A 25,416-nucleotide genomic window follows, 5' to 3' on the forward strand; every position below is an offset into this window, starting at 1 on the left:
GATGTTTCCAACCTGAAGCGCCTGCTGGACAGTTTTGCGGCTGCAACGGGGCTGAAGATCAACTACAACAAAAGCACCCTGGTCCCCATGCATATCTCGGCTGATCTGACGAAAGAACTAATCCAAATCCTCGGCTGTAAGCAAGGGGCTTTCCCCCAAACCTATCTGGGACTGCCGCTCTCCAACACGAAGCTGCGGCTCTCTGCCTTTGCCCCGCTGATCTCCAAAGCGGACAAGTATCTGAGTGGCTGGCAGGCGACGCTACTGAATGCGATGGGGAGAGCCGTCCTAGTGAACTCGGTCATGGATAGCCAGCTGGTACATGCTATGTCTGCTCTGCTTCTTCCCCAAGGCGTCCTTGACGCGCTGGATGCACGGCGGCGCGGTTTCCTTTGGGCCGGCGATGAGAAAGCTAGAGGGGCTCAGTGCCTTGTCGCCTGGGAGAAGGCTTGCCAGCAGAAAGAACAGGGCGGGCTTGGGATCAAGGACCTTGAAAGTGATTGGGTGCTCTAGCCTAAGAGGGGGAGGGGGTGAATTAGGCACTAATAAAAACTTAGACCTATGGCTCCAACTAGTTTGCACAAAGCTTAAACTAAAACAAGCTATCTAGATGTGCAACTAGGTTGTTCTAGTGTAAAACCCCTATCCCAAAAGAGTTTAGCAACCTATAGCCTTTCCTATCAAGAAACTATTCTATGAAAGTAAAGGCATACAAATTACTAGAATGAAATGCGGAAGCTTAAAGAGCGGGATAGGAGATAGCAAACTCTTGACGCGGGTGTTTATCCCATGGTTCGGTTAGCCACAAAGGCACACCTACATCCACGTTGTTGTAGCACTCACTAAGAGTATTGCTACTCGGCCACCAAGTCTCTTCCGTGAACACAATCACGGTCACCTTGGCCCCGGGTTCCACTAAGGAGCTTCTCCACAAAGGATGGGGGTCTCCACGTCCCCCGCACAAAGGTGTCGTCGCCGCTCCACACCAAGTCGGAGGGTCGATGACGTTGCCGGCGAGCTCCACGCTCCAAGGTGCCGGCGCACCAAGCTCTTGTTTTGGTTCACTAATGAACCACAGCACAAAGGCTCTAAGCCTTGCAAACTCACTCACTAAGAGCTAATCCTTTACACAACACTCTCAAAGTGTGCTAAGGGTTAAGGATATGATCTTGATGCTTTTGTATGGCTTGGAGATGTTCTTGGGTGTGTGTGGGATGTCCAGCAACTCCAGCAATCTTCAAATGGCCGGGGTGAGGCGTATATATAGGCCACCAAGTCTTGTAGCCGTTGCTCCAACGGTTAGCTGAAAATCTGCGTACCACCGGAAGAACCGATGCCTCTTGGCGGGGTAGCGTCGGTTCATCCGGTCACTCATAACACGAAGTAGCCGTTGGACTCCTGTCGGCTGACGCAGAGACCACCGGTTGAACCGATGCTTTGCACCGATGCCTCACCGGTTCAACCGGTGCTGAAGGAATCTTCTCCTGGACGCTGACGTCATTACACCGGTGGTATGCACCGATGCCCCGTCGGTTGAACCGGTGCTGAAGAAACTTCTCCTGGGCACTTGACATCGTCTCTGGTACAAAGAACGGCCAATGCACCGATGCCCTTTCTTGGACCGTCGGTTCAACCGGTGCCTGTAGGCTGACTTGGCTTCGATTTCCTCCTGCACCAAACATCGTAGCGTCGGTTCTTCCGACAAGCGTCGGATGCACCGGTGCCCCTGGCGTCGGTTCTTCCGGTGCTCCTAGCTTCGGGCCTTGCTACGCCTATTTTCTCTTTCTCTTTGTCATCACTTGAACCTAAAAGCCTGAGAATGATCATCTTAACAATCATATTAGTCCAAGTGTTGTGTTGTCATTCGATCACCAAAATCACTCGAAATGGCATAAATGGTGCCATGTTCGTTACAGACCTGGCTATGAAGAACAAATGCTTGCTGCTGAAACTCCTACACCGACTGCAGACTCCAGGCAACTCGGTATGGGGACAGTGGGTGCGTGCCAAGATCAACCTGGTCACGATGGACGGCGAGGTTGTGGGCGCTCACTGGCGCAACCTCGCCTCCCTGCTGCCCATGTACCGAGCGGTAACACCTTGCGAGGTGCGGAACGGACTCTCCACCGCGTTCTGGGAAGATCGCTGGCTGTCCCAAGGGAGTGTGGTGGACCTCTTCCCACTGCTATACACACACGCCACCGACAACAACATCTCGGTCGCCATGGCTGTGGGCGACGGGCTTGAACGCCACCTGACGCCGCGACTGATCCCCGAGGCGGCTGCAGAGCTGGAGCTGCTCCGCCCGCTCCTGGCTCGGGTACGGCTCCTCCCCGGCGAGGACCGTAGAAGTTCGTCGCTCTGCGATGCTGCGGGAGTTCTGCGCGCTGGGCCTGCCTACGCGCTCACCATGGCGGTGATGGGCGCACTGCCATGCGATTTCCATGCCTTTTGTCTGGGGCAACAGAGCCCCCCCCCCCAAGGTCCAGTTCTTTGCCTGGCTCCTCGTGCAAGAACGCATCCAGTGCCGAGCCAATCTCCTGAAGAAGAACGTGGTGCAAGATGCAACCTGCGAGGTTTGCCGGGGCGACGTGGAGGACTGCGACCACCTGATCTTCAAATGTCCCTTCGCGGCCAGTGTCTGGGCTTCACTTCACGTTGACACCACTGGCTGCAGCGTGCGGCAAACTATGGTGTGCCCCTCGTCCGGGTGCTGTGCCAGAGAAGCACTCCACCTGCTTCATCCTCCTCATATGCTGGCAGCTGTGGAAGCATCGCAATGGCGTGGTTTTCCAAAGCTTGGAACCCTCCCTCACGCGTTTCTGGACGAGCTGCAGAGAGGAAGCAACGCTTTGGCCAAGTAGATGGCCGCGCGCTGATCGCATTGTAGCTGAAGCCTGGTGCCAAACTCTGTCTCCCATGTAGTACAACCTATATGTAATTTTTCTTTTCAGACTTGCTCAAACCCTAATGTAAAAGCATTTGGCTTGCTCCAAGCCCAATCAGTATATCAGGTGGGGGACACTGCCCCCCCCCCCCCCCCCCGTTGACCCTCAAAAAAAAAGTGGAAATACAAAGAAAGAGTCTAGCCACTGAATAAATAAGAGTCTACGGTCTTCACGGAAACGTAAAATCTGAACTGAACTTTACTGAATTGCGCATTTTTCACAATTCCCAGGTTGCAATGATGAAAATTTCCATAAAAATGATCTGATGAAGTTGCAATCTCGAGGATTTGCCGGTTAGTCTTCGAAGATGCTCGTAGGGGTAAGGTTTGCGTACATGTGTTCATAGGGGTATGAGTGTGCGTGCATTGTGAGTGTCTAAATTGTACTATGTAATCTCAAAAAAAAACTACACTGCTAAATGATGCATCTCCTCTCAGGCCACACATTTCTGCACTGAAAAAACAACAGCAAACGAAAAGAATTATATCAAATCCTCCCGTTTGCAACTTCAGTATTCCTCCTTTCCTTTCATAGCTTATTTCGTAATGTCGAATCCACATGAACAACTTCATGTAACACCCTGATCTAAAATCTACTTACTCCACCACACATCACAACCACTACTATAAGATATTGGGCGAGCGTATTAAACTTCACCTTAACTATGGTAAATTTACATTTATATCAGATTAATATATTAGTTTAGGTGCACATTCTCACCGCGACATTCTATCGAACATTTGGGTGCTTTTCAGTTCAAACAAAAAAATTTGGGTACTTTTTCCACATAATATTCATATTTCATTGCTCAACTAATGGAACAATTTTACAGAAAATAAAGATTTTGTACAAGGAAGCTAATTAACAATTTTGGACAACAAGGAATTATTTTAAGGAGAACAAGCAATTATTTTGGAACAATTTCTTGCGAATGTAAGTCGGATCATTTACTGGTGGTTGCATTGGGGCGTGTGGATGAACAAGAGCGAGTAGTAGTAATACTTCTTTTTGGTAAGTTCTAATAACTGATAGTCTGAATGTCTGATACATATGGCACTGATCAAACAGTCAAACCATAACAGTAGACTAGAAAAAGTAGTACTAGTAGGATGTTTAGAGAATATGAAGAGCTCAGGGAGCAACGTTGGCGAGCAGCTCGTTGAGAAGAGACGGGCAACTGCTCGTCAGATGCTGAAACCCATCGCTACCCATGATCGTCTTCAGATTGCCCGGAGACCTGAGAAACCTGAAGCACGCTTTCTTGAGCCCTCTGCAGCCATGCTGCTCGGCGAGCGCCAGCGTGGTCGCCGCCGTGCCAGTGCTGATGTAGCCGCAGAGCTTGTCCTCGCAGATGAGCTTCAGCCTCTCCAGGCCGTACGCCCGTACCTGTCCGCCGCCACGAGCACATGCTGCGCCATGGCCGACGCATCGCCTTCGCCGCCCGTGTCCGCCTCCTCGGGCATCGAGTCGGTGTAGATGTAGTGGAGCATGGAGCTGAACACCCCTGGCTCCATGTCGTCGATCTGGATTGGGCGTCTCGTCGTGCGCTTCTCCCTTATCGGGCCGAAGAGCTGCGCCGTGAACACGGGGGACCGGGCCGCGAGCACGAGCCGGTGCGCGGCGAAGGTCTCCCCGCCGACCCGGAACTTAACGTCGGCTTCCTCTCCGGATGAGAGGAGACAGCCGAGGTGCTGGTGCAGGTCTGACGGTGGCACGGTGACGAACTTTGGGGTGTCCTCTGCTCGGAACTCCTTGGAGATGATCACATCGCACCTGATTGTAAAACAGTCATCTTTCAGATAGGTTGATTCCTCGAGAGCCTTCTTCTCGATGAATCTTTCATATCCCCACCCGCGTCCTGTGTTTTTGAACGTTCGTCTGACGCTCCAATTCCTGCTATACGACGGGACTGGTTCTCCCATCTCATCGAGCAGACTGAATTTGAATCTTGCCTTCAAGCTCGTACCATCTGAATGTTGGAGAACTAGATAGAACGATATCCAACAACCAGCGTTATCCGAGCCATCACCATCCGGATAGTATCTGATCAACCAGCGGTGGCCTCCCACAACAAATGTGGTGGAGCTGATGAACTCGCCATTGCCGAGTCCCTTGGTCAGGGAGTACCCATCGATCTTGAGCACGTGCGATCCGGTCACGGCCTTCGCCACAATGGCCGACGCACTCGTCGCCTCCGCCGCCGCCGGGCTTGACATGCTGTGGACGACGACGCAGCAAATTTAGACGGAACAAGATGGGAAGGGGAACGGAGGAGACTATTAATATGGATGCCAAATGGGCCCCGCCAACCTGACACAAAAAGCACAGCACAAGCCCAGCACGGCCCGATAGCTATGCGTACAGCGTGCACAGTTCTACGAATACAAAATGTATAGAAATTTACATGTCGACAGTAAAAGGGAAACAATGAGGGAATGCAACAAGTCAACATGCGAAAATAACAGTTCATGCAAAACTAGTCTAGTGATTACAAGATCCTCAGTAGCACCTGAGGTCCTGGGTTCAACTCCTCATGGAAGTAGAATATTTTGGGATTTAACGCCGTTGTGCATTCAATGGTAGGCGACATTCTCGTCGACAGCGAGGTGCCTATCACTACCGAAAACCCCTAAATTGTCGTGTGCCAAAATATTTGCCGTGTGCTGAAACTCGGACACCGTGTGGCAGCAGAAACAGCACACGGCAAAGGTTTGGCACACGACAATCTTTTTCTCTGCCGTGTGTCAGGCCAAAAAACACACAGCAAAGGTCCAACACACGGCAAAGAATCCTTGTTTGTTGTGTGCCTGCTATATTGCACACGGCAAAATAGTGGCACACGGCAAAATTGTGCAAAAAAAAGTTGACACACCACTCCCAATTTTTTCTACTATGCATATACAGTGTATTGTACTCCTTGTTATAATCTGATATATTTCTCATTATTTTGGCTATATTTAATCATTTAATTTTATTAATCGAATTTTTGGGGTTGAACTGGAAGTGTTTTGAATAGTAGAGTATAATGGATAGAAAAATGATCTTCATGTTATGGAGTTTAATTTGATGACCTAAGCATGAAACAAAAGTAGATTTCGAATATCTTGCTCGCCAACCATGCTCAGAACTGTCTGAACAAATTGTTTTAAAATTCCATTAACAGCAAACGAATTCAGAAAATCATGAAATTTGTCATGGAATCATGATTTCATGCATGGAGATGGTGGTAAAATTTTGGGAACATTTTGCAAAAGTTTTCATGTACGCATGTTACAAATCGAAACATGTCCAGAGAAGACCTGTAGAGTTGAGAAGGAATCGTTTACATTTGAACAGAACGTTACGAACGAATTAGCGGTTGACTTTAAAACTTTTTGTGTTTGCAAAAAACAACTTAGGTTCTTTAATGCCAAATTTTGGTTAATTTTCGGATAACTGGTATATTTATTAATTTTTTTAATCAAATATTTGTTTCAAACACATGAAATAATAACAATATCAAAATAAAACATGAATTGTTCAATTATTTTAGCAATATAATGAGAAAATGTGATAAAGTTTAAAACATAAAATAGAATACCAAAGCGCTTGAAAACAAAAATTGAAAAGAAAATGTTTCAAAAATTGAAAAAAAATTGAAATTGTTTGCCGTGTGCACAGGCCAAGGAAATAGAAAGAATAGCGTCTGTGTTGCTTTGTAAGTTGGAGAAGATATTTACACCCGGCTTCTTCAACCCGATGCAGCATATGGTTTTGCACCTACCGTACGAGGCACGAATGGGGTCCGGTGCAAGGTCGTTGGTGCTATTCAATTGAGAGATGTCAAAAAATCCTTCGAACTAAATGTAAAAATAAATGCAAAATTGAAGCTTCCATCGCAGAGGCATACATTTTAGAGGAGGTGTCAAACTTCACATCAAAATATTATACTGAGAATCTTCTTAGCGTGCATAATCCACCCTCGCGGTACAATGCTGGGGAAGTAGACTCGAACCTCAGCCTTTTCCAAGGGCAACTCGGAAGTGCAAGTGTTGCGACCATTAAGACCTTAAATTTTGAAGAGTGGCGTAGTATCATGCTATATGTGTTGACCAACCTATCCGAAGTACAACCGTACATACAGTAAGTTCTCTGCATTCATTTAGTTCTCGAGTATTCCCTTTTCGGCATCCAACCCATTCGTTTCTCTTTCGAACAGGGAATTTCATGTGCAATTCTGGCGTCGATCAAACACACCTATCCTCCAGGAAGCTGAGATCCTTCTTAGACAAGGTGCGGGGAATGGAAGGCTTGATTTTATTCCTTGGTTCAAACAAAAGGTAATGCCTATGTCGTGGCTCTTTTGTAGTACGAAATTACAAGTTGCTCGTACATGTAAATAATTTGGCCTGCTTGAACTTGCAGGCCCAAACTGATGCCTCAGTGAGTGTCGAGTTGCGTCAGGTTGCCAATGGTTGTGCCTATAGGGTCAAGTCATTTGGAGCTTATGACATGAATGGATATCGCTTTCACACAACAAGGCACGAGCAGAGTCGGCTGAACAAAAGGACCACAAATTCCGGAGTGTTTATGCTAGGAGACGATGGGCTCGAGTACTATGGAAGAATCGAAGAAATATACGAACTTACATTTCATGGGTCGAAACCTCTGATACCTGTCATATTCAAATGCCATTGGTTTGATCCTCATGCTGTGAGACGAACTCCGAATTTTCGGCTAGTTGAAGTTCAACAAGAGTCCGTGTACCAAGGAGACGATGTCTATATTGTGGCTCAATAAGCCACGCAAGTTTATATCTCTCATACCCATGCCAAACCGACAATCGTCTCAAGGGTTGGGATGTTGTGTACAAGGTATTGCCACATGGTATATTATCTGTCCCGAACAATGAAGATTACAACATAGACCCAAACACATATGCCGGTGAGTTCTTTCAAGAAGATGGGCTAGAAGGGACTTTTCAGATAGACTTAGCCGAAGCGATAGGAATGGAACTGGACAATGAAAGAATTGATAACGACGATGCAGGGGATGAGGTTCACAATATCAAGGACTTAGAATTACTAGAGCGATTACGCTTAGGCAATGACAGTGATGATGATAGCATTCCTCCTTTGGAGATCGATGGTGATTATATGGACACACGTGATAGCGATGATGAGACATATGATTTGGCTAATCCGGATTATGATGACTATTTCTAATACATGAAAGAACTGTACTAATTAATTTTTTGTACTATTTTTGTTCATTTTAGTTATTTTACTTACTTTATATACTAATTGTACTATTTTTTAATAACATCTACTGATTGATTTACTCATTTTAATTTCAGGAGATTGATCGAAGATGGCGGGGCGCGGCGGAGGTCTGATGAGGTCACTCGCAGACCTGATGGGCGGCAGATCTACCAGGACAGCTGAGTCCTCCTAGAGGACTCGACGGACAGGCAGAAGAAGTCGGAGGAGTGGAGCGGGTTCGTCGACACACGCCGCCGCTGAGGGCTCCGGCACGGCTGCAGGGAGGAGGGCTGGGAGGAGGAGCAGGAGAGGAGCTCCTCTTGAGGAGGAGGAGGAGCAGGAGGAGCAGGAGGAGGACGTGCGACCCGGTCACGGTGGAAGATAATATCAACAGCGATGATACCGATTCACAGGAGGTACTCTGCACTGATCTCTATTGCAAGTGCCCATATCACAAGAACAAGGGTCCTCCGACTCCTCCTCCTCCTCCCCCGCAGCCGCCGACAAGCATCGGAGGATACTATGGAGAAGGTTCAACTCAGTTTGCGCGGTGGGATCGCGGTGGGATCAGTACTAAGTCCATTGCCGCTTTCTGTAACATTAGATCGTTTGTCGTGATTTAAATTTCCTAAGGCATGTTAGATTTAGTTGTGGCACCTCTGCCATTACATGCCACTGTTTGAATTGTGTTGTTTCGATTCCCTAAGGCATGTTAGGTTTAGTTATGGCACCTGTGCTATTACATGCCACAGCAACAGTTCTGTAATTTAAATTTCCTAAGTCGCCATGCCTTCCATTCCATGTCACAATGGCTCGCTATGGTACCCTCCTCCCAAAGTTCACATCCATACATTTTTTTCACGGAATGAAAGGAGACCCTTTATTTGTTTGGCTAGTGAAAAAAATGAGAAAAGTAATACACCCTCGCAGTACCAGTTATCCTCCACTATAAACGCGGGTCAATCATTGTTAAATAAGACATTGTTGATAGTTCTTAATTGAGTAGAAAGGAAACGTGACTCACTAATGGAAGGATCCAAAAACATTGAAAGTTTAATTGAGATCACGAACAGATCCAAAAAGGTTCAAGGCATTACAATTGAAGTTTGCAAATGTTCAATGCTGGCATAAAACTCTTAGAAACACTCTTATTTCATGACAAATTCAAAATCTCCCCGAACACTTGCCGGTAGCAGGACCCTTGTTCATTCCTCGTTTCTTGACTAAAGCGACGGTCCGCTCCTACAGCTCGACGCTCTACTCGGAATTCCAGATGTAATGTAACACAATAGATCAACTGTCATAGGCACATAAAACAACATTGCAATCTTCAAATTTGGAAAAAAAAATAAAACTAAATTTCGTCCAATGAGTAGACGAAATCTCAAATTTCATCTACCCGTTAGACGAAATATAAATTTCGTCATGCAAAACTACATGAAAACAGTAATAAATTGTTTAATTCATGCATTTTCGTCTACCCACTGGACGAACTACGGACAGAAGAAATTTAAGAATTTCTACTAATGGAATGACGAAGTTACTGTATTTTGTCCACCCACTGGACAAAAACGATATTTCGTCCAACCAGAAGATGATTATAACCTAGTTTTGTAATTTGAGAATTTTGTAGTATTAATCTGTAATTTGAGTAAAAAAATATATTAAAAATAAAAAAATTCGATACTTTCTAGTATTACACTAGCTACTGGATGGAGGAATGTGGACGACGCTGCAACTGCAAACCAAGGGAAGGAGGATGATGTTTTATGGCACGGAAACGCTTTAGAGGAGAATCGAATGGTCGCAGCGCGCGCCGAGGAGACTCCGGCGGCCACTCATGCTCTAGTGGGCGGCGCCAGCGACCCAAGAGAGGGGGAGAGGGTGGTCGACAAGAGGTGGTTGGGCGAGTCCTCGGCGTCTAGGGTTTTCCTAGGCGACTCGGGGTGGATCTCGGCGACTAGGGTTTCCTTCGCGTTTCCTTGTCCTACGTCCTCCTGTTCCCGATCTGCTCCTTCACAAGATAAGATCATCGAGTCCACATCCCATCCCACATTTGTGTCCACGTTGAGATCTCCATCTGGAGCCTAGACCAAATCTGCTAGCCTCCCTGGTCGTTGATTGTCTTCATGTTTCTCATCATTGTGATCCGGCGGCGGCGGGATGGAGGAAGTGGAAGGGATGTTAGGTTGCATGAACTTGTCGGCGGCGGAAAGGAAAGGTATTCGCGTGGAGGTGGAGGCTGGAGGACAAAGCGGATCTACGGAACCGATGGCCGTCGGAAAGGTGCTCGCAGAGAAGCTGGTCCATGCAGATGGTTTGGCGAGTGCACTTGGAAGGATCTGGTGTCCAATCAAGGGAGTTGGGTGCAAGGATCTCGGTGAGAATCATTTTTTTTCACCTTTCATCAAGCATCAGGGAAGCAGCGTGCGCTAGAGGAAGGACCGTGGATGTTTGGGAGAGATCTGGTGGTGATGACTGATTATGATCCAAACAAAATGGTAGAGGAGTTGGAGTTTTTCTTCATTCCGATCTGGGTTCGTGTTCTAAAACTCCCTTTCGGAATGATGAAGAAGGCGACGGGGGAGGTAATTGGCAAGGAGATCGGGGTTCTGATGGAGGTGGAGGCGGATGATGATAGTTTGGCGGTGGGGCGTTTCCTGCGTATCAAGATCAGGCTAGATATTAGACAGCCACTCATGAGGGGAGTCACTGTTTTTGCTGGGGAAAATAAGAAACCATTGTGGTGTCCTTTGGAGTACGATTTTCTCCCGGATTTTTGTTACACTTGTGGGATCATTGGCCTTACTGATAAGCTTTGTGAAAAACAACTGACAAAGGGGGATGTGCGGCAATATAACAAGAGTTTGCGGTGTATCCCTGACAGGAGGAGTAGAAAGGATGGCTCTGGTGATAGGTACTTTGGTGGTCGTTCTGTTGGTCCTTGGAGGTCGGGTGGGAGTGGTAGTAGGGGAAGCTTTGGAGGGTCGAGTAACAGGAGTCACTCTGGTCGTGCTGGGAGTGATGGCCCAACTTGGAGGAAGGAAGTAGCGCTGGTGGGGGAGAAGAAGGAAGAGAAAAAGAAAAACTCTGAAAAGGAGGTGACGAGTCCCCTGAAGCAAACGGACACTGTTTCTGGTGCGAACCCCGGGCTAGGAGTGTCGCCCAGCAGGAGCCGGAAGGTGCTGAGTTTTGGAACTGATAATATCCAGCAATCGGATGAAAGAACTGAAGTAACAGACAACCAGATTACAGTGCCATTGGGTGATGCGAGGGAAGTGCCTGGGATGCATGACCAGCACGTGAACAGCGCATTACAGGCCATGCATGTGGATCCTAGTCAGGCCGTGGAGGGGGAAGGTGGCTTGGAGGCGACGGAGGATGCAGAGGGGGGGGGGGGGGAAGGCTCCCAAGCGGGGCCGATACAAAAAAAAATAGCTCGAAATACCAGCAGCACGGAGGTAGCAGCCAACTCTGCATTTGAGGGCAGAAAGCGCTCGCTGAGCAATGAGGAGGTTGGGAGTAAGAAGATGAGGATGTCGGTTGATGATAATGTGGCGGGGCTATCGGAACAGCCCTGCGAGAATCAATGAAGGTGATAGCTTGGAACTGCCGGGGGTTGGGGAACGGCCCGGCAGTTCGTGGCCTTTTGGATATCCAAAAGGTGGAAGACCCTGACATTTTGTTTCTCTCTGAAACAAAGATGGATCGGCGTAGGATTGAGGGCTTGCGGTGGAGCCTGGGTATGACGAATTTGGTGGTGAAAGATTGAGAGGGGAAGAGTGGTGGGCTCGCAATTTTTTGGAAAAAGGAGATTAATTTCTAACTTCGTGCAGTGTCTCGACTGTACTTGGATGGGGACGTGGTAGAAGAAGATGGTTTTGTTTGGTGGTTTACTAGGTTCTATGGAGAACCAAGAACGGAGAGAAAAGAAGTGTCATGGAGGGCGCTGCGGGCGCTGAATGCAGCAAGGAGACACCCGTGGTTGTGTATGGGTGATTTCAACGAGATTCTGGTAGGGCATGAGAAGGAAGGTGGTGTGGCGCGCCCACATATTTGCATGGACCACTTTAGGGAAGTTTTGGAGGAATGCTCTCTGGACGACTTGGGGTTTGCTGGTGATCCTTTCACCTGGCGAAATCACAGCCATACGGATGGTCATTATATCCGTGAGTGTCTTGATCGGGTTGTGGCTGATGCTGCTTGGCGAACACGCTTCCCAAATTTCTTGGTGAGAAATGGGGACCCTCGGCACTCTGATCACCATCCGGTGATTGTGACCATGGAGGAGGAAGTGGTGCTCAGTGGCAGGGGGAGTGGCCCAGTTTTTCGGTTCGAAGCTGGGTGGCTGCAGGAGGAGAACTGTGCAGCGATAGTCGAGAATGCTTGGAAACTCTCGATGAACACACGAACGGGTGTGGTGGCTGATGCAGTGAAAGATGTAGCGGGTGATTTATGGGATTGGAGCAGGAATATTCTAGGCGATCTGGAGAAAAGGATCAAGCATGTCAAGCGCCAGCTGGAGGTGTGTAGGTGTCATGTTATATTCTCAGAGATGATCGCGCGGGAGCAGATCCCGAAGTGCAAACTGGAGAAACTAGAGGAGCAACATGATATGTATTGGAGACAAAGAGCGAAAGTGCATTGGCTGCAGAATGGTGATCGCAACACCAATTTTTTCCACCGGCATGCTTCTGAAAGGCAGTGGCGGAGCCGAATAAATAAGTTGGTCAATGATGATGGTGATGTTGTGACGGATGTGGCAGGTATTCATGAATTGGTGACGAATTATTATAAGTCTTTGTTCACTTCCCATGCAGGGGATAGATATGATGAATTAATACAGCAGGTCCCAGCAAAAGTTACGAGAGAAATGAATAGCTCTCTGTTGGGGGAGTATTCTGATGAGGAAATCAAACATGCTCTGGATAGTATGGGGGATCTAAAAGCTCCTGGCACTGATGGTATGCCTACTTTGTTTTATAAGAAGTATTGGGAGACGGTGGGTGCCGATATCATCAGAGAAGTGAGGGCTTTTCTTTGGGGTGGAGAAATGCCGAGGGGTTGGAATGACACCGTTGTAGTCCTAATACCAAAGGTTCCTAACCCAGAACATTTGAAAGATCTACGACCAATAAGCTTGTGTAATGTGGTGTACAAGATTGCATCCAAAGTATTGGCAAATCGACTGAAGGTGATTCTTCCTGATATTATTTCTCTGAACCAGAGTGCTTTTGTCCCCGGCCGAATGATAACAGACAATGTTTTGCTTGCTTATGAGCTTACTCACCATTTGCAGAATAAGAAAAAGAGTGTACAAGGGCTTGCTGCTCTAAAACTGGATATGAGTAAGGCCTATGACCGTGTCGAGTGGGAGTTTTTGAGGAGAATGATGTGCAAATTGGGCTTCCATCAGCGGTGGGTGGATGTGGTGATGCAATGTGTGACAACTGTGACCTATCGGATCAAAGTGAACGGTGAGCATACGGAACAAATAGTACCTGAGAGAGGATTGCGGCAAGGCAACCCTCTTTCACCGTATCTCTTCTTAATCTGTGCTGAAGCTTTTTCATGTCTCCTGAACGCAGCTGAGGCAAGAGGTGAGTTGACTGGAATCAAAATATGTCGGGGTGCGCCGAGTATAAACCATCTATTGTTTGCAGATGATTCACTGTTACTCTTCCAAATTAATTATCAGAGTGCAGGACATTTGCAAAATGTGCTTTCACTGTATGAGAACTGCTCGGGGCAGTTGGTAAATAAGGAAAAGTCTTCAGTCATGTTCAGTAAAAACACTAGTGAGGAGATTAAATCTGCGTTCATGCTCTCGTTGGATCTTGCTGCTGAAACGCAGAATGAAAAGTACCTGGGTCTCTCGGTTTTCATTGGGAATTCCAAGGTTAAAACCTTCTCATATTTGAAGGATAGAGTGTGGAAGAGGATCCGGGGATAGAAGGAGAAACTGCTATCTAAAGCTGGGAAGGAGGTTCTTATAAAAGCAGTGGCTCAAGCAATACCATCATATGCCATGTCCTGTTTTGATATCACAAAGACTCTGTGTGATCAGATTGGGGCCATGACATGTCGCTGCTGGTGGTCAGTCCAGGATAAAGAGAACAAAATGCACTGGTTATCATGGGAGCAGCTGTGTAAGCGTAAGCAAAAGGGAGGGCTTGGATACAGAGATTTACACCTCTTCAATTTGGCTATGCTAGCTAGACTGGTGTGGCGTCTTATAATGGAGCCAAACTTGTTATGTGCACAGGTTTTGAGGGCTAAATATTTTCAGAATGGAGATCCGTTGACAGCTAGTGAGAAGCCTGGTATTTCCTATACATGGAGGAGTATTCTGCGCGGTCTGCAAGCGTTGAAAAAGGGGCTGATTTGGAGGGTCGGTGATGGCTCAAGCATCAACATTTGGAGTGATGCATGGATTCCGAATGGATTTTTACGACGACCAGTTACGCCTAGGGGAAGAATAGTTTACAATAAAGTGTCTGATCTCATTGATCCACACTCTGGAACCTGGGATGAGGAACTTATTAAGATCTTTTGGGAGGAGGACGTTAAACACATACTATCCATTCCCATCAAGCATGGAAGGGAAGACACTCTAGCTTGGCACTTTGACAACAAAGGTATTTTTTCTGTCAAGTCGGCCTATCACGTTCTGGAGGACGCCAAGGAAAGGGATCAAATAAGACAAACAGGTAGCTCAAGCTCTAGTGTTGAAAGGGAGCATGATGTTCGCTGGCATCAGTTGTGGAAGTTAGCCTGTCCACCGAAGGTGAAGCTTTTTCTGTGGAGATTGGGGCACAACAGCTTACCTTTGCGCATGAACATTTTGAGAAGAGGTATGGAGATAGATACCAGGTGCCCAGTGTGCTGGCGTTTAGATGAGGATGGCGGCCACTGTTTCTTGAAGTGTAAGATGGTCAAAAAGTTATGGAGGCATATGAATTTGGAGCATATATGTATCCAGCTATTGTCACTAAACTGTGTAGTGGAGGTTTTAATGTGCGTCCTTGCTCTAAACGATAGCCAGAAATTCCCTGTCATTGGTCTATTGTGGGCAAGGTGGAATGCCAGGAACAAATGCAATGTGGGAGAACAGATGAAAAATGTCGATTCAGTCAGCTTCAGTGCACATGAGATTATTGCTAGTTGTGGTAAAAAAACAAACTAGGTCAAGTCGAGAGGCTATACCTGGACGAAAGTGTTGGCAACCACTACCAGTTGACTTTCTAAAGGTGAACTTTGATGGCGCTTTCAGGGCAGTGGAAAAGTGTCATGGCCCACGGGCCGACTGAGCCGCGCGGGGTACTGTAGCGCACGGCTACTGTAGCGCGCGGCACAGCCTCCTTAGTCCCAAACTGGAAACGGTGAGGGAGCTGAACCAGCTTAAATAGCCGGTCCCTGGGAAGTTAGTAACTCCGGTTCGAACCTTTTGCACGAAGCGAGGACAAAAGCGCAAGAGAGTTATTTAGCAGGTGTGATTTACTCAATATGTAGAGTAGATCTTAGCCGTTATCTCGGGCCGGGTCGTTACAAAATGTATGGAGCATGGGGTTTCATTATTAGGGACAGTGATGGTCAGGCAATCGTGGCAGGATCAGGCCGGCTATCTGCAGTTCCTGATGCTATATCGGCAGAAGGGGAAGCATGTTTGGCAGCACTAGAGGCGGCCATGAACGGTGGAATATCTCGAGTGATTATTGAAACAGACTCGACGAATCTGGTTTCGGCTCTTCGCGGCAATGCTTATGATCAAGCACCTGGTGGAGTCATCTTTAGTGAAGCGCGGGGTGTTTTAGAGATGCATTTTGATCATGTTATTTTTTCTGCTATTCCTAGAACTTGTAATCAAGGGGCACATGAGCTCGCTCGTTTTGGTCTTAGTCGGGACCTGGACCTCCCAAGTGTGTGGGAGGATCCCCTCCCTGGTTTTGTGACAACTTTGGTGGATCGCGATCGCGATCGCGATCGCGCTGATCCTGGGTTTGCTTAATTAAAGAGCGAGTTGACTAAAAAAAAAGACTCCGGCGGCCAAGCGCGCGCTCATAAAGGAGGCGGCCACGGGGATCGATGAGGCGCCTGGGCGTGGAAGACGAGAAGTTCGGAGGAGACGATGGGAGTAGGGATGGCAACGGATTTTATCCGCACGGATACCTGTTTCATATACCCGTACCCGCGACCCAACATCCATGCCCGTATCCGCGCCCGCCACCCGCAACGGGCACAAAATCATGCCCGAACCCGCTATCAGTGGGTATCCCGTGCCCGCGGGCACACCCGTGTACCCGGCGCGAGCACGGTTCCTGGGAGAAGGAAGGGGGACGGCGGCGGCGTGCGGTCTGGAGGAGGGGATGGCGGCGTGCGCGCTTGGAGGCCGGAGGGGCTCCATCGCCGACAGGGAGGAAGGTGGCGGCGCCCGCATGGAGGAGAGGACTGGAGGAGGAGGCGGTGCCCGCATCCCACAGGGAGGAGGCGGCGGCGGCACCACCCATACCCCAGCAGGGAGGAGGGGGCTTGGCGGAGCGGCGGCCGGTGGGGGCCTGGCGGAGCAGCGGCCGGACCGGAAGCATCGGCCGGAGGGGCCCTGGCCGCTTGGGGAAGGGACGCCGAGCCGCCGATCGGAGGGGGAGCGCCTAGAAGGGGAGGCCGCCGAGACGCCGAGCTCGCCAGGGATAGCGGCAGCCGGAGGGGGAGCGCTTGGAGGGGGAGGCCGCCAGGGATTGCGACGGCCGGAGAGGGAGCCCGCCAGGGGAGCGGCGCCGGGGGTGCGATGCTTGGCAGGGAACGGCACGGGGTTGGGGCCGCTGGGTTTGGGGGTCGGGGTGGGAGTCTGGCGGTTGGGAGTTTGGGAGCTGGGATGGGAGTGGATGGAAACAAGAAACCCAGAAGCTCTTTTATATGGAGATGTAATTGGACCCACATGTCAGCGGATTTGCGGGTTTGCAGGTTCGGATATCAAATTTTGAAATCCGTTAGTAAATACCCGTTGGGTTTGAAGTTGTACCCGCGCCCGCGCCCGCGGGTACAAATCCAGACCCGAATCCGCGCCCAACGGGTTCGGTATCCGCGGATTTGCGGGTATTTTGTACCCGTTGCCATCTTGAGATGGGAGAATGAGCCGCCGTTTCTAAGGGCTTGTTTGGTTCCAAGATTTTTTTAGTCCCTGTCAAATCAAAAGAAATCTTACAATTTTAGAGTACCAAATAAATTTTGTTTATAAATTTTTTTTGACAGCTGAGTACTAATTCGCGAGACGAATGTAATGAGTATAATTAATCCATAATTTGGTACAGTGATGCTACAGTACCATCTGCTAATCATAGATTAATATACCTCATTATATTCGTCTCGCAGTTTAGCCATAGAGTTCTATATTTAGTTTTATAATTAATTTTTATTTAATATTTCTAAATACTAAGATTCTTTTTGATGTGACACGGACTAAAATTTAGCCCCTCAAATCAAACAACCCCTAAATTTCGTGGACCGAGGCGCCACCATAACTGTCCATGATTTGGCGGGCATCGATCAAGATGGGGACACGGCACTAATTGTCTCGTGTTGGCAAGATGGGGACACGGCACTAATTGTCTCGTGTTGGGTAGCCTCCAAAGACTGTTTGTGTAGCTCCAAAGACTGTTTATTGTACTTATACAGCAATATAATTGAGAAAATTCTCTATTCTGTCTCTGTCTCGCAAAGACTGTTTGTGTAGCCTCCAAATTTTATTCTATAAAAACTGTTTATTTAGATTTTAGTAAAGTTCATCTAACTAAAATAATATCAAATATCAAGATACAGTTACATAGGAAACAATACAGAGCCAATTAAATGCTTAATTAGATGTTGATTTTCTGGTTTAAATGCATTTGCATTTATTGAGGATTTAGGGAGCCAAATAAAAAGTGTGGTCTTTAATCACAAATACATCAATTAGGGGTAACATGCATGGCCATTTTGCACTGCTAGTAGCATGGTCATTATTGCTACTACCCAAGGTTTTAAATAACGGATTAATGGGTTTAGCGGCTAGACTCTGAAAACAACTAATAGCAGGCTAAATGAGGCTAGTGGATTATAGCGGCTAAATTACACATGAGTTTAAATAGCGGTGCCATACCTAAATAGGTATAGCGGTACAATAATGCTTGAAGACCTTTTGTGCTACTGTGATGGCAACATCTATCGGAACAAGAGGGATCTATATTAGTTCTTATTATGGTGTACAAACCCGAAATGTTAAGAGTTCTGTTTTAACTTGTGTTTGTATTTTTGGAACTTTATTTTATCACTACTTTACTATATATCTAATGATTGACCTCTGAGAAAGTGTACACTACTGGAAAACCCACGTATACCGAGTGCCAGGTTCTTTGCCGAGTGCAGAATCTCAAGCACTCGGCAAAGGCACTATTTGCCGAGTGCCCACCAAAAAGCACTCGGCGAACAACTGGCACTCGGCAGAATAACTCTTTGCCGAGAGCCGGCCAGTTGGCACTCGGCAAAGCCGCTCTTTGCCGAGTGCTGGCCTGCTGTCACTCGGCAAAGCCCATCTTTGCCGAATGTCTGAAAAAGACACTCGGCAAAGAGCGTCACGTGCACCACACACGCCCGCAGACGACCGTTACGGTGGGGTGGCCTTCACGGCCGTTTTTGTTTGCTGAGTGCCGACAAGGGGACACTCGGCAAACAGCTCTTTGCCGAGTGCCCCACAGTTGACACTTGGCAAACACTGTCACGTGCACCGCACACGCCAATAAATCATGTGCTATATCTGAAACAATATCTAGACCCACTTAGTGGTTGGTTGATTAATGACATATGCTTTAATAAGAATGATTAGAAGGTATCACAGCTGATATATAGATGAGCTAAGTCAAGGATATGAAAGTTGAAAAGCGGCAATTCATTTAATATTTTATCTTTTAAAATTGAGTTTATGAATGTCATACTATCAAGAGAGACATTAACTCTTACAATTTACTCAAGATGTAATTCTATGTCAATTTCTTTTTGCAGAACCAATTGGTTGGGGGGTCAAATGAGCCTCTGGACGAGCATTCACCGGCACCAGCGGCATCACAGTGGCCACCGAGCTGATTTAGAGTAGTTTATGGTATTTGTTCTACAGACTTGTGCTTGTTTAATTTGTTGGACTTGTGCTTGTTGAACGTTACACTTTGGCATCGATGTTGGACTTGTGCTATTTGTGATATTCGTGCTATGTACCGTGAGATATTTGTGCTATTATACGATATTTGTGATGGATGTGCCGTATATATGCTATATTAAATGTCTGAAATGTATATATACTTTATTTTTGATGAATATGGTTATTACATAATAAACAGAAAAAATAAAAAAATAGCAACCTTTGCCGAGTGTTATTACCCTGACACTCGGCAAAGCAACCATTTTTCTATTTTCTGGAAAAGAGATTTGCCGAGTGCAATTACCTTAACACTCGGCGAAGTCTGAAACTTTGCCGAGTGCCGGACGCGTGGCACTCGGCAAAGATCCAAACTTCGCCGAGTGCCGACCCAGCAGCACTCGGCGAAGAGTGGAACTTTGCCGAGTGCTGTCAGGTCGTCACTCGACGAAGTTTGAATCTTTGCATAGTGCCACCCGTCTGGCACTCAGCAAAGTCATCGTCCCCTGTCCCGTTCGCCTGTCCCGTTCGCCCATCCCGTTCGTGCCGTTTGCCCGTCCCGTTTCCACTTTTTTTTGCCCGAGAAAAGGCACTCGGCAAAGCTGGTTTCGCCGGGAGATGAAACGTCGTGTGTGCTTCGCCGAGTGCTACACTCGGCAAAGAAGTTGCCGAGTGTTTTCCGGCCTTTGCTGAGTGTTTGTGGCACTTGACAAAGTAGCCGAGTCCGGTAGTGGTACACTGTCATAACCATGGTGCAATAATGCAGATTTTATTAAAAAAAAACGTATGTACAGTAATACAAAATGGAAAAACAATTTGCAGCTGAGTAGTTATATTAAGTTCTAATGACTGATAGTCCGATATATATATATATATATATATATATATATATATATATATATATATATATATATATATATATATATATATATATTAGCTATCACTGATAAAAGTGACTTGAACCCAAACTGTCAAACAATGAAAGTAGAATAGAAATAATAGTAGTACTAGCAAGTAGCATAGAGAATAAGGATAGTCTACAAATAAATTCAGCTTGTTCGAAGTGTAGAGCTCAGGGAGCAACGTTGGCGAGCAGCTCGTTGAGAAGGGAGGGGCAACTGCTCGTCAGATGCTGAAACCCATCGCCACCCATGATCGTCTTCAGATTGCCCGGCGACCTGAGGAACCTGAAGCACGCCTCCTTGAGCCCTCTGCACCCATGCTGCTCCGCCAGCGCCAGCGTCGTCGCCGCCGTGCCGGCGCTGATGAAGCCGCAGAGCCTGTCCTCGCAGATAAGCTTCAGCGTCTCCAGGCCGTACCTGTCCGCCGCGACGAGCACGTGCTGCGCCATGACCGCCGCGTCGCCCTTGTCCATCTCCGGCAGCGAGTCGGTGTAGATGTAGTGGAGCATGGCGCCGAACACCCCGGGCTCCATGTCGTCGATCTGGATGGGGCGGCCCGTCGTGCGCTCCTCCCTCATCGGGCCGAAGAGCTCCGCCGTGAACACCGGGGACCGGGCGGCGAGCACGAGCCGGTGCGCGGCGATGGTCTCCCCGCCGACCCGGAACGTGACGTCGGCCTCCGCGCCGGACGAGAGGAGACGGCCGAGGTGCTGGTGCAGGTCCGACGGCGGCACGGTGACGAACCGCGCGGCGTCCTCTGCTCGGAACTCCTTGGAGACGATGACATCGCACCTGATTGCAAAACAGTCATTTTTCAGATAGGTTTATTCTTCGAGAGCCTCCTTGTCGATGAACCTTTCATATCCCCAACCCTCGCTGCCTGGGGTCTCGAACGTTTGTACGACGCAATCACTGCTACACGACGGGACTGTTTCTCCCATCTCGTCGACTAGACTGAATTTGAAGCTTGCCTTCACGCTTGTAGCAATATCTGAATGTTGGAGATTCAGAAAGAACGCTATCCAACCAGAGTTACTACCTGAGCCGTAACCATCCGGGTAGTATCTGATGAACCAGCGATATCCTCCCACAACAAATGTGCTGGATTTGATGAACTCGCCACTGCCGAGTACCTTGGTCCGGGAGTACCCCTCGATCTTGAGTACGTGCGACCCGGTCACGGCCTCCGCCACAATGGCCGACGCACTCTTCATCGCCTCGCCGCCGCCGGCCGCCGCCACCGCCGGGCTTGACAAGTTGTGGATGGAGAGTGGAGTATGTGGACGACACAGCAAACCAGGGGAAGGTGGAGGATTTTGTAGGCGAGATGGAACGCAAACGCTTGAGATCGAGGCGAACGGAACGGTCACAGCGCGCGCGCCGAGGAGACTGCGGCGGCGGCGGTCATCAAGGAGGAGGCCGCGGGGATCGATGAGGCGCCCGAGCGTGGAAGACAAGAAGTTCGGAGGAGACGATGGGAGAACGAGCCACCGTTTGCTGGGCCAGAGGCCGATACGCCAACGCCACCACGAGCATGGGTTGGTGGGGATCGATACACCTTTCCAATTCTCTCGTGATACTTCCTGTTACAAATAGGTAGTAAAGATTAAGAGTAGTTTAAATAGGTTTGGTTATTTGTATTTTTTTTACCATTAGTTTTACTCTCTGATCCAATCTAAGTAGGTATTGAAACATTTTACTATTTTTTATTCTTAATTTAGTTACCAACCAAACACACTCCAAAAGGGGTTCTGTATTTAAGGAAATTTCATAATATCATTGGAAATTAAATATTTTTTATTTTTTATTTTTTATTTTGCCTTGTATTTGACATGGACTCTTTGCTAATCTGTTTTTCTTCTAAATTCATAGAGAAATTATACGTTAATTTCGGTATTTTGAAAAGCAAAAATTATTTATATTTATTATGCATATTTGACATGCACTCTTCGATACATTCTACTACTTCGGTCGGTAGATAGGGCTGGCTCATAGGGGGACAGGCAGTGCGAGTGCGGCGACCGGGGACCCATGGAGCTGGGGTCCAAGACCATATAGGTAATTAATAAATATAATTTTTCTATTTGGCATAATAAATCTTTGAAAACCCATCACAATTTTTATTTTTGTTGGTTATATAATATTTTTACATATAAGCTTTTGAAAGCCCATCATCATAATAATCCTTGGAAAGCCCACCACATATAGGTAATGAGTATATATAATTTTTTATAAGGTACTAAAATATTATATTTTTATTTGAGGTAATCATAATGGTTATTGTTTTAGTTTTTTGTTACACTATTGTTACTCTCTCCATCCCAATTTAATTTCATCTTTGCAATTAAAAAAACCAAAATAAAGTGTCGAGCTGGCATCTAAAGCTTGTGCAGAGCTATGCTGGAACCATCGGTGGTGTCAATAAAGAAATGCAAAAAAGCTGACGGAGTGCTCTCATCCACACATTCCCAACGAGCGAGCCTCCCCCGTCGTCGTCCACGCCTGCATGGTTCCAGACTTCCAGGCTTCCAGCTCTGAGCGGAGGTAAAAAGAACACAAAAGACAATTACTGATGAGGAAACAAACCTTTTCATAGGGTTAGTATAGTAATTTTGCTGCTACATTGATCTGCGTGCCATCAACCCAAACGTGCAAATATTATGAGACGGAGGGATTATGTTTTACGAGCTATACATATATTGCAAAGTAATTACCATAATTTTGATAATAAAAATTAGTTCAGCATGCTTTTATCTTCTTACTTGGTCAAGGGCCCTTAAAATTATTGAGTCAACCTGAGAAGGGTGGCTTGTGGCACATCCATGGTGTTCTACTTGGTTTTCATGTTTAGAGAATTCTTGTTTAGAGAAGGATTTATATAAATTAAACTCTCATTGAACTCGCTTGCTTCCTTCTTAAATGCATCGGCAGTGCTCCTGCCATACTTTCAAAAAAAAAGTTATCGAGCCGGCTCTTTAGGTAAATCTGTGTAAAAATCCATTAACGTGGTTGTTTGCTAGACCCTCTCGACAAAGACAAACGCACACATGTGCTTTATTTCAACATTATTAGTAGATTATTATAATAATATATTTAACACCTTCTCAACAAATGTGATGGCTTCTTTTAACACAATTGTATTAAATATTATTATTATAGAATTAATTAGATATAGAAAGAAAAATATTCCAAAAAATCCAAAGGTATCTACGCTACGCCATATGCCCGGGGATTTGACCAGATCACAGATGTACTGTAGTCCCAAGTGTCCAATGCATCCACGGCGCATGCCAGTCAATCGATCTATAGCTGCCCTACGCACGATCGCCCGTGACACCCGGCCCCTCCGCATCGCTCCGGCCGCTGCCACGCCAACGCAACGGTCGGGCCCGTGATGCCGATCTCCGCCTCTTCTCCCACCACCGGCGGCGGCGGCGGCGGCGGCGGCGGCGGCAGCACGTCGACCATCGTCTCCGAGATCACTTCCGGGTGGCACGAGCTCCGGGTCCCGGGCTACGCCGCGACCAAGGGCGGCGTCGGCAAGTTCATCAACTCCGCCGCGTTCGTCGTCGGCGGGCACAGCTGGTACATCCGGTACTACCCCGACGGCAACAACGACAAGAGCGCCGGCTGGGTGTCCGTCTACCTCTACCTCGACCAGCCCGCCGCCGCCGCCGTCGACGGCGGCGACGTCAAGGCGCGGTACAAGCTCAGCCTGATCGCCGACGACGGCGAGGACCTCTCGTCTCGGACCAGCGGCTACTCCTTCTGGGGCCCCGGCAAGCCGCGCGGCTACTGCCAGTTCATCAAGGGGGCGGACATGGAGGCCTCCCTCAGAGGCCACGGCTTCCGGATCCGATGCGACGTCACCGTCGTGAAGGAGACCTGCGTGGACCCCACCGCCGCCGCCACCGCCGAGGCCCTCGCCGTGCCGCCGCCGGAGCTGGACCGGCACCTCGGCGCGCTCCTGGACGGCGAGGTGGGAGGGGACGTGGCGTTCGACGTCGGCGGCGAGCGGATCACGGCGCACAGGTGCGTGCTCGCCGCGCGGTCGCCGGTGCTCATGGCGGCGCTCTTCGGCCCGATGAGGGAGGACGCCGCCGCCACGGGCAGCATACGGGTCGGCGACGTGGAGCCGAGGGTGTTCAAGGCCATGCTCCGCTTCGTCTACACCGACGCGATCCCGGAGGTAGACGACGAGGAGGAGGACGAGGGCTACAGCAAGGTGGGGATGGCGCAGCACCTGCTGGTGGCGGCGGACAGGTACGGCTTGCCGAGGCTGAAGGCGATGTGCGAGGCCACGCTGCTCGAGCACATCGACACGAGCGCCGTGGCGACGACGTTGACGTTGGCCGAGCAGCATGGGTGCCATGGGCTCAAGGAAGGATGCTTCAGGTTCATGAGAGCTCCGGGCAACACGAAGGCGGTCATGGCGAGCGAGGGATTCCAACACCTGAGGACCAGTTGCCCCTTTCTTATTGAGGAGATGCTTGCTAAGCTTGCCCCATGACCTCTTCAAACAGTTGATCAACTTGTAAGAGGGTTGTCTGTGATTCTTGTTATATTCATGTAGTAACTGTGCTACATGAACTTAGATATTTAAAGTTTATAACTGGAAGTTTAATTTTCTTTTACTTTTGTGGTTTTTTGTTTTCAAACAGAAGTTGTTATATACTATGCCGTGCAAGTACTGGTCGAATATCAAAAAATTAAAATATTAAGGAACAAGTTCATTTTACCCTGAACTCTTGCCGAAGTTTGAATTCCCCCCTGAACTATGAAACCGGACATCCTACGCACCGAACTCTTGAAACCGTATGATTTACCTCCCCAGGACCAAACACTACTACAGAAACACTGATTTGTCCCGGTTGGGAAACCTCTATTGTCCCGGTTTCCCAACCGGGAACGACAGGCCGGGACAAAAGGGGGTGCACTTTTATCCCGGGTCTGGCAACCGGGACAAAAAGCACCCATTTTTTCTGTTCCTCTTTTCTCAATTGTTTTTCTATTTCGATTATACTTTTACATTTCAATTAAACTTATGTATTGGAATTCAGTGTGTAAGATCTCCACTAATATATTGTTATCGCCATAAATTAACAGATTAATTAATGGGCCGCGAGTGAGTTGGGCTTAATGAAGAAATTGAAGGAGGCTTA

The 25,416-nt window shown here is 48.0% G+C and overlaps 2 protein-coding genes and 2 pseudogenes across 2 annotated transcripts; 2 read left to right on the plus strand and 2 right to left on the minus strand.

Moving 5' to 3' along the window:
* Positions 1 to 4,024: 4,024 nt before the first annotated feature.
* LOC120645861 lies at positions 4,025 to 5,164 on the minus strand (annotated as a pseudogene).
* Positions 5,165 to 16,392: 11,228 nt separating this feature from the next.
* Positions 16,393 to 17,169, plus strand: LOC120645863 (circumsporozoite protein-like). Its single transcript, XM_039922586.1, has one exon. It carries the CDS (start codon positions 16,393 to 16,395, stop codon positions 17,167 to 17,169), a length of 777 nt encoding a protein of 258 aa, XP_039778520.1.
* Positions 17,170 to 20,422: 3,253 nt separating this feature from the next.
* On the minus strand, positions 20,423 to 21,507 carry LOC120646379 (annotated as a pseudogene).
* Positions 21,508 to 23,552: 2,045 nt separating this feature from the next.
* Positions 23,553 to 24,798, plus strand: LOC120646380 (BTB/POZ and MATH domain-containing protein 2-like). Its single transcript, XM_039922966.1, has one exon. It carries the CDS (start codon positions 23,649 to 23,651, stop codon positions 24,762 to 24,764), a length of 1,116 nt encoding a protein of 371 aa, XP_039778900.1. The 5' UTR covers positions 23,553 to 23,648; the 3' UTR covers positions 24,765 to 24,798.
* Positions 24,799 to 25,416: the final 618 nt, after the last annotated feature.

The sequence above is a fragment of the Panicum virgatum genome, chromosome 8K (assembly GCF_016808335.1).
Source record: "Panicum virgatum strain AP13 chromosome 8K, P.virgatum_v5, whole genome shotgun sequence".
NCBI classification, from domain to species: Eukaryota; Viridiplantae; Streptophyta; class Magnoliopsida; order Poales; family Poaceae; genus Panicum; species Panicum virgatum.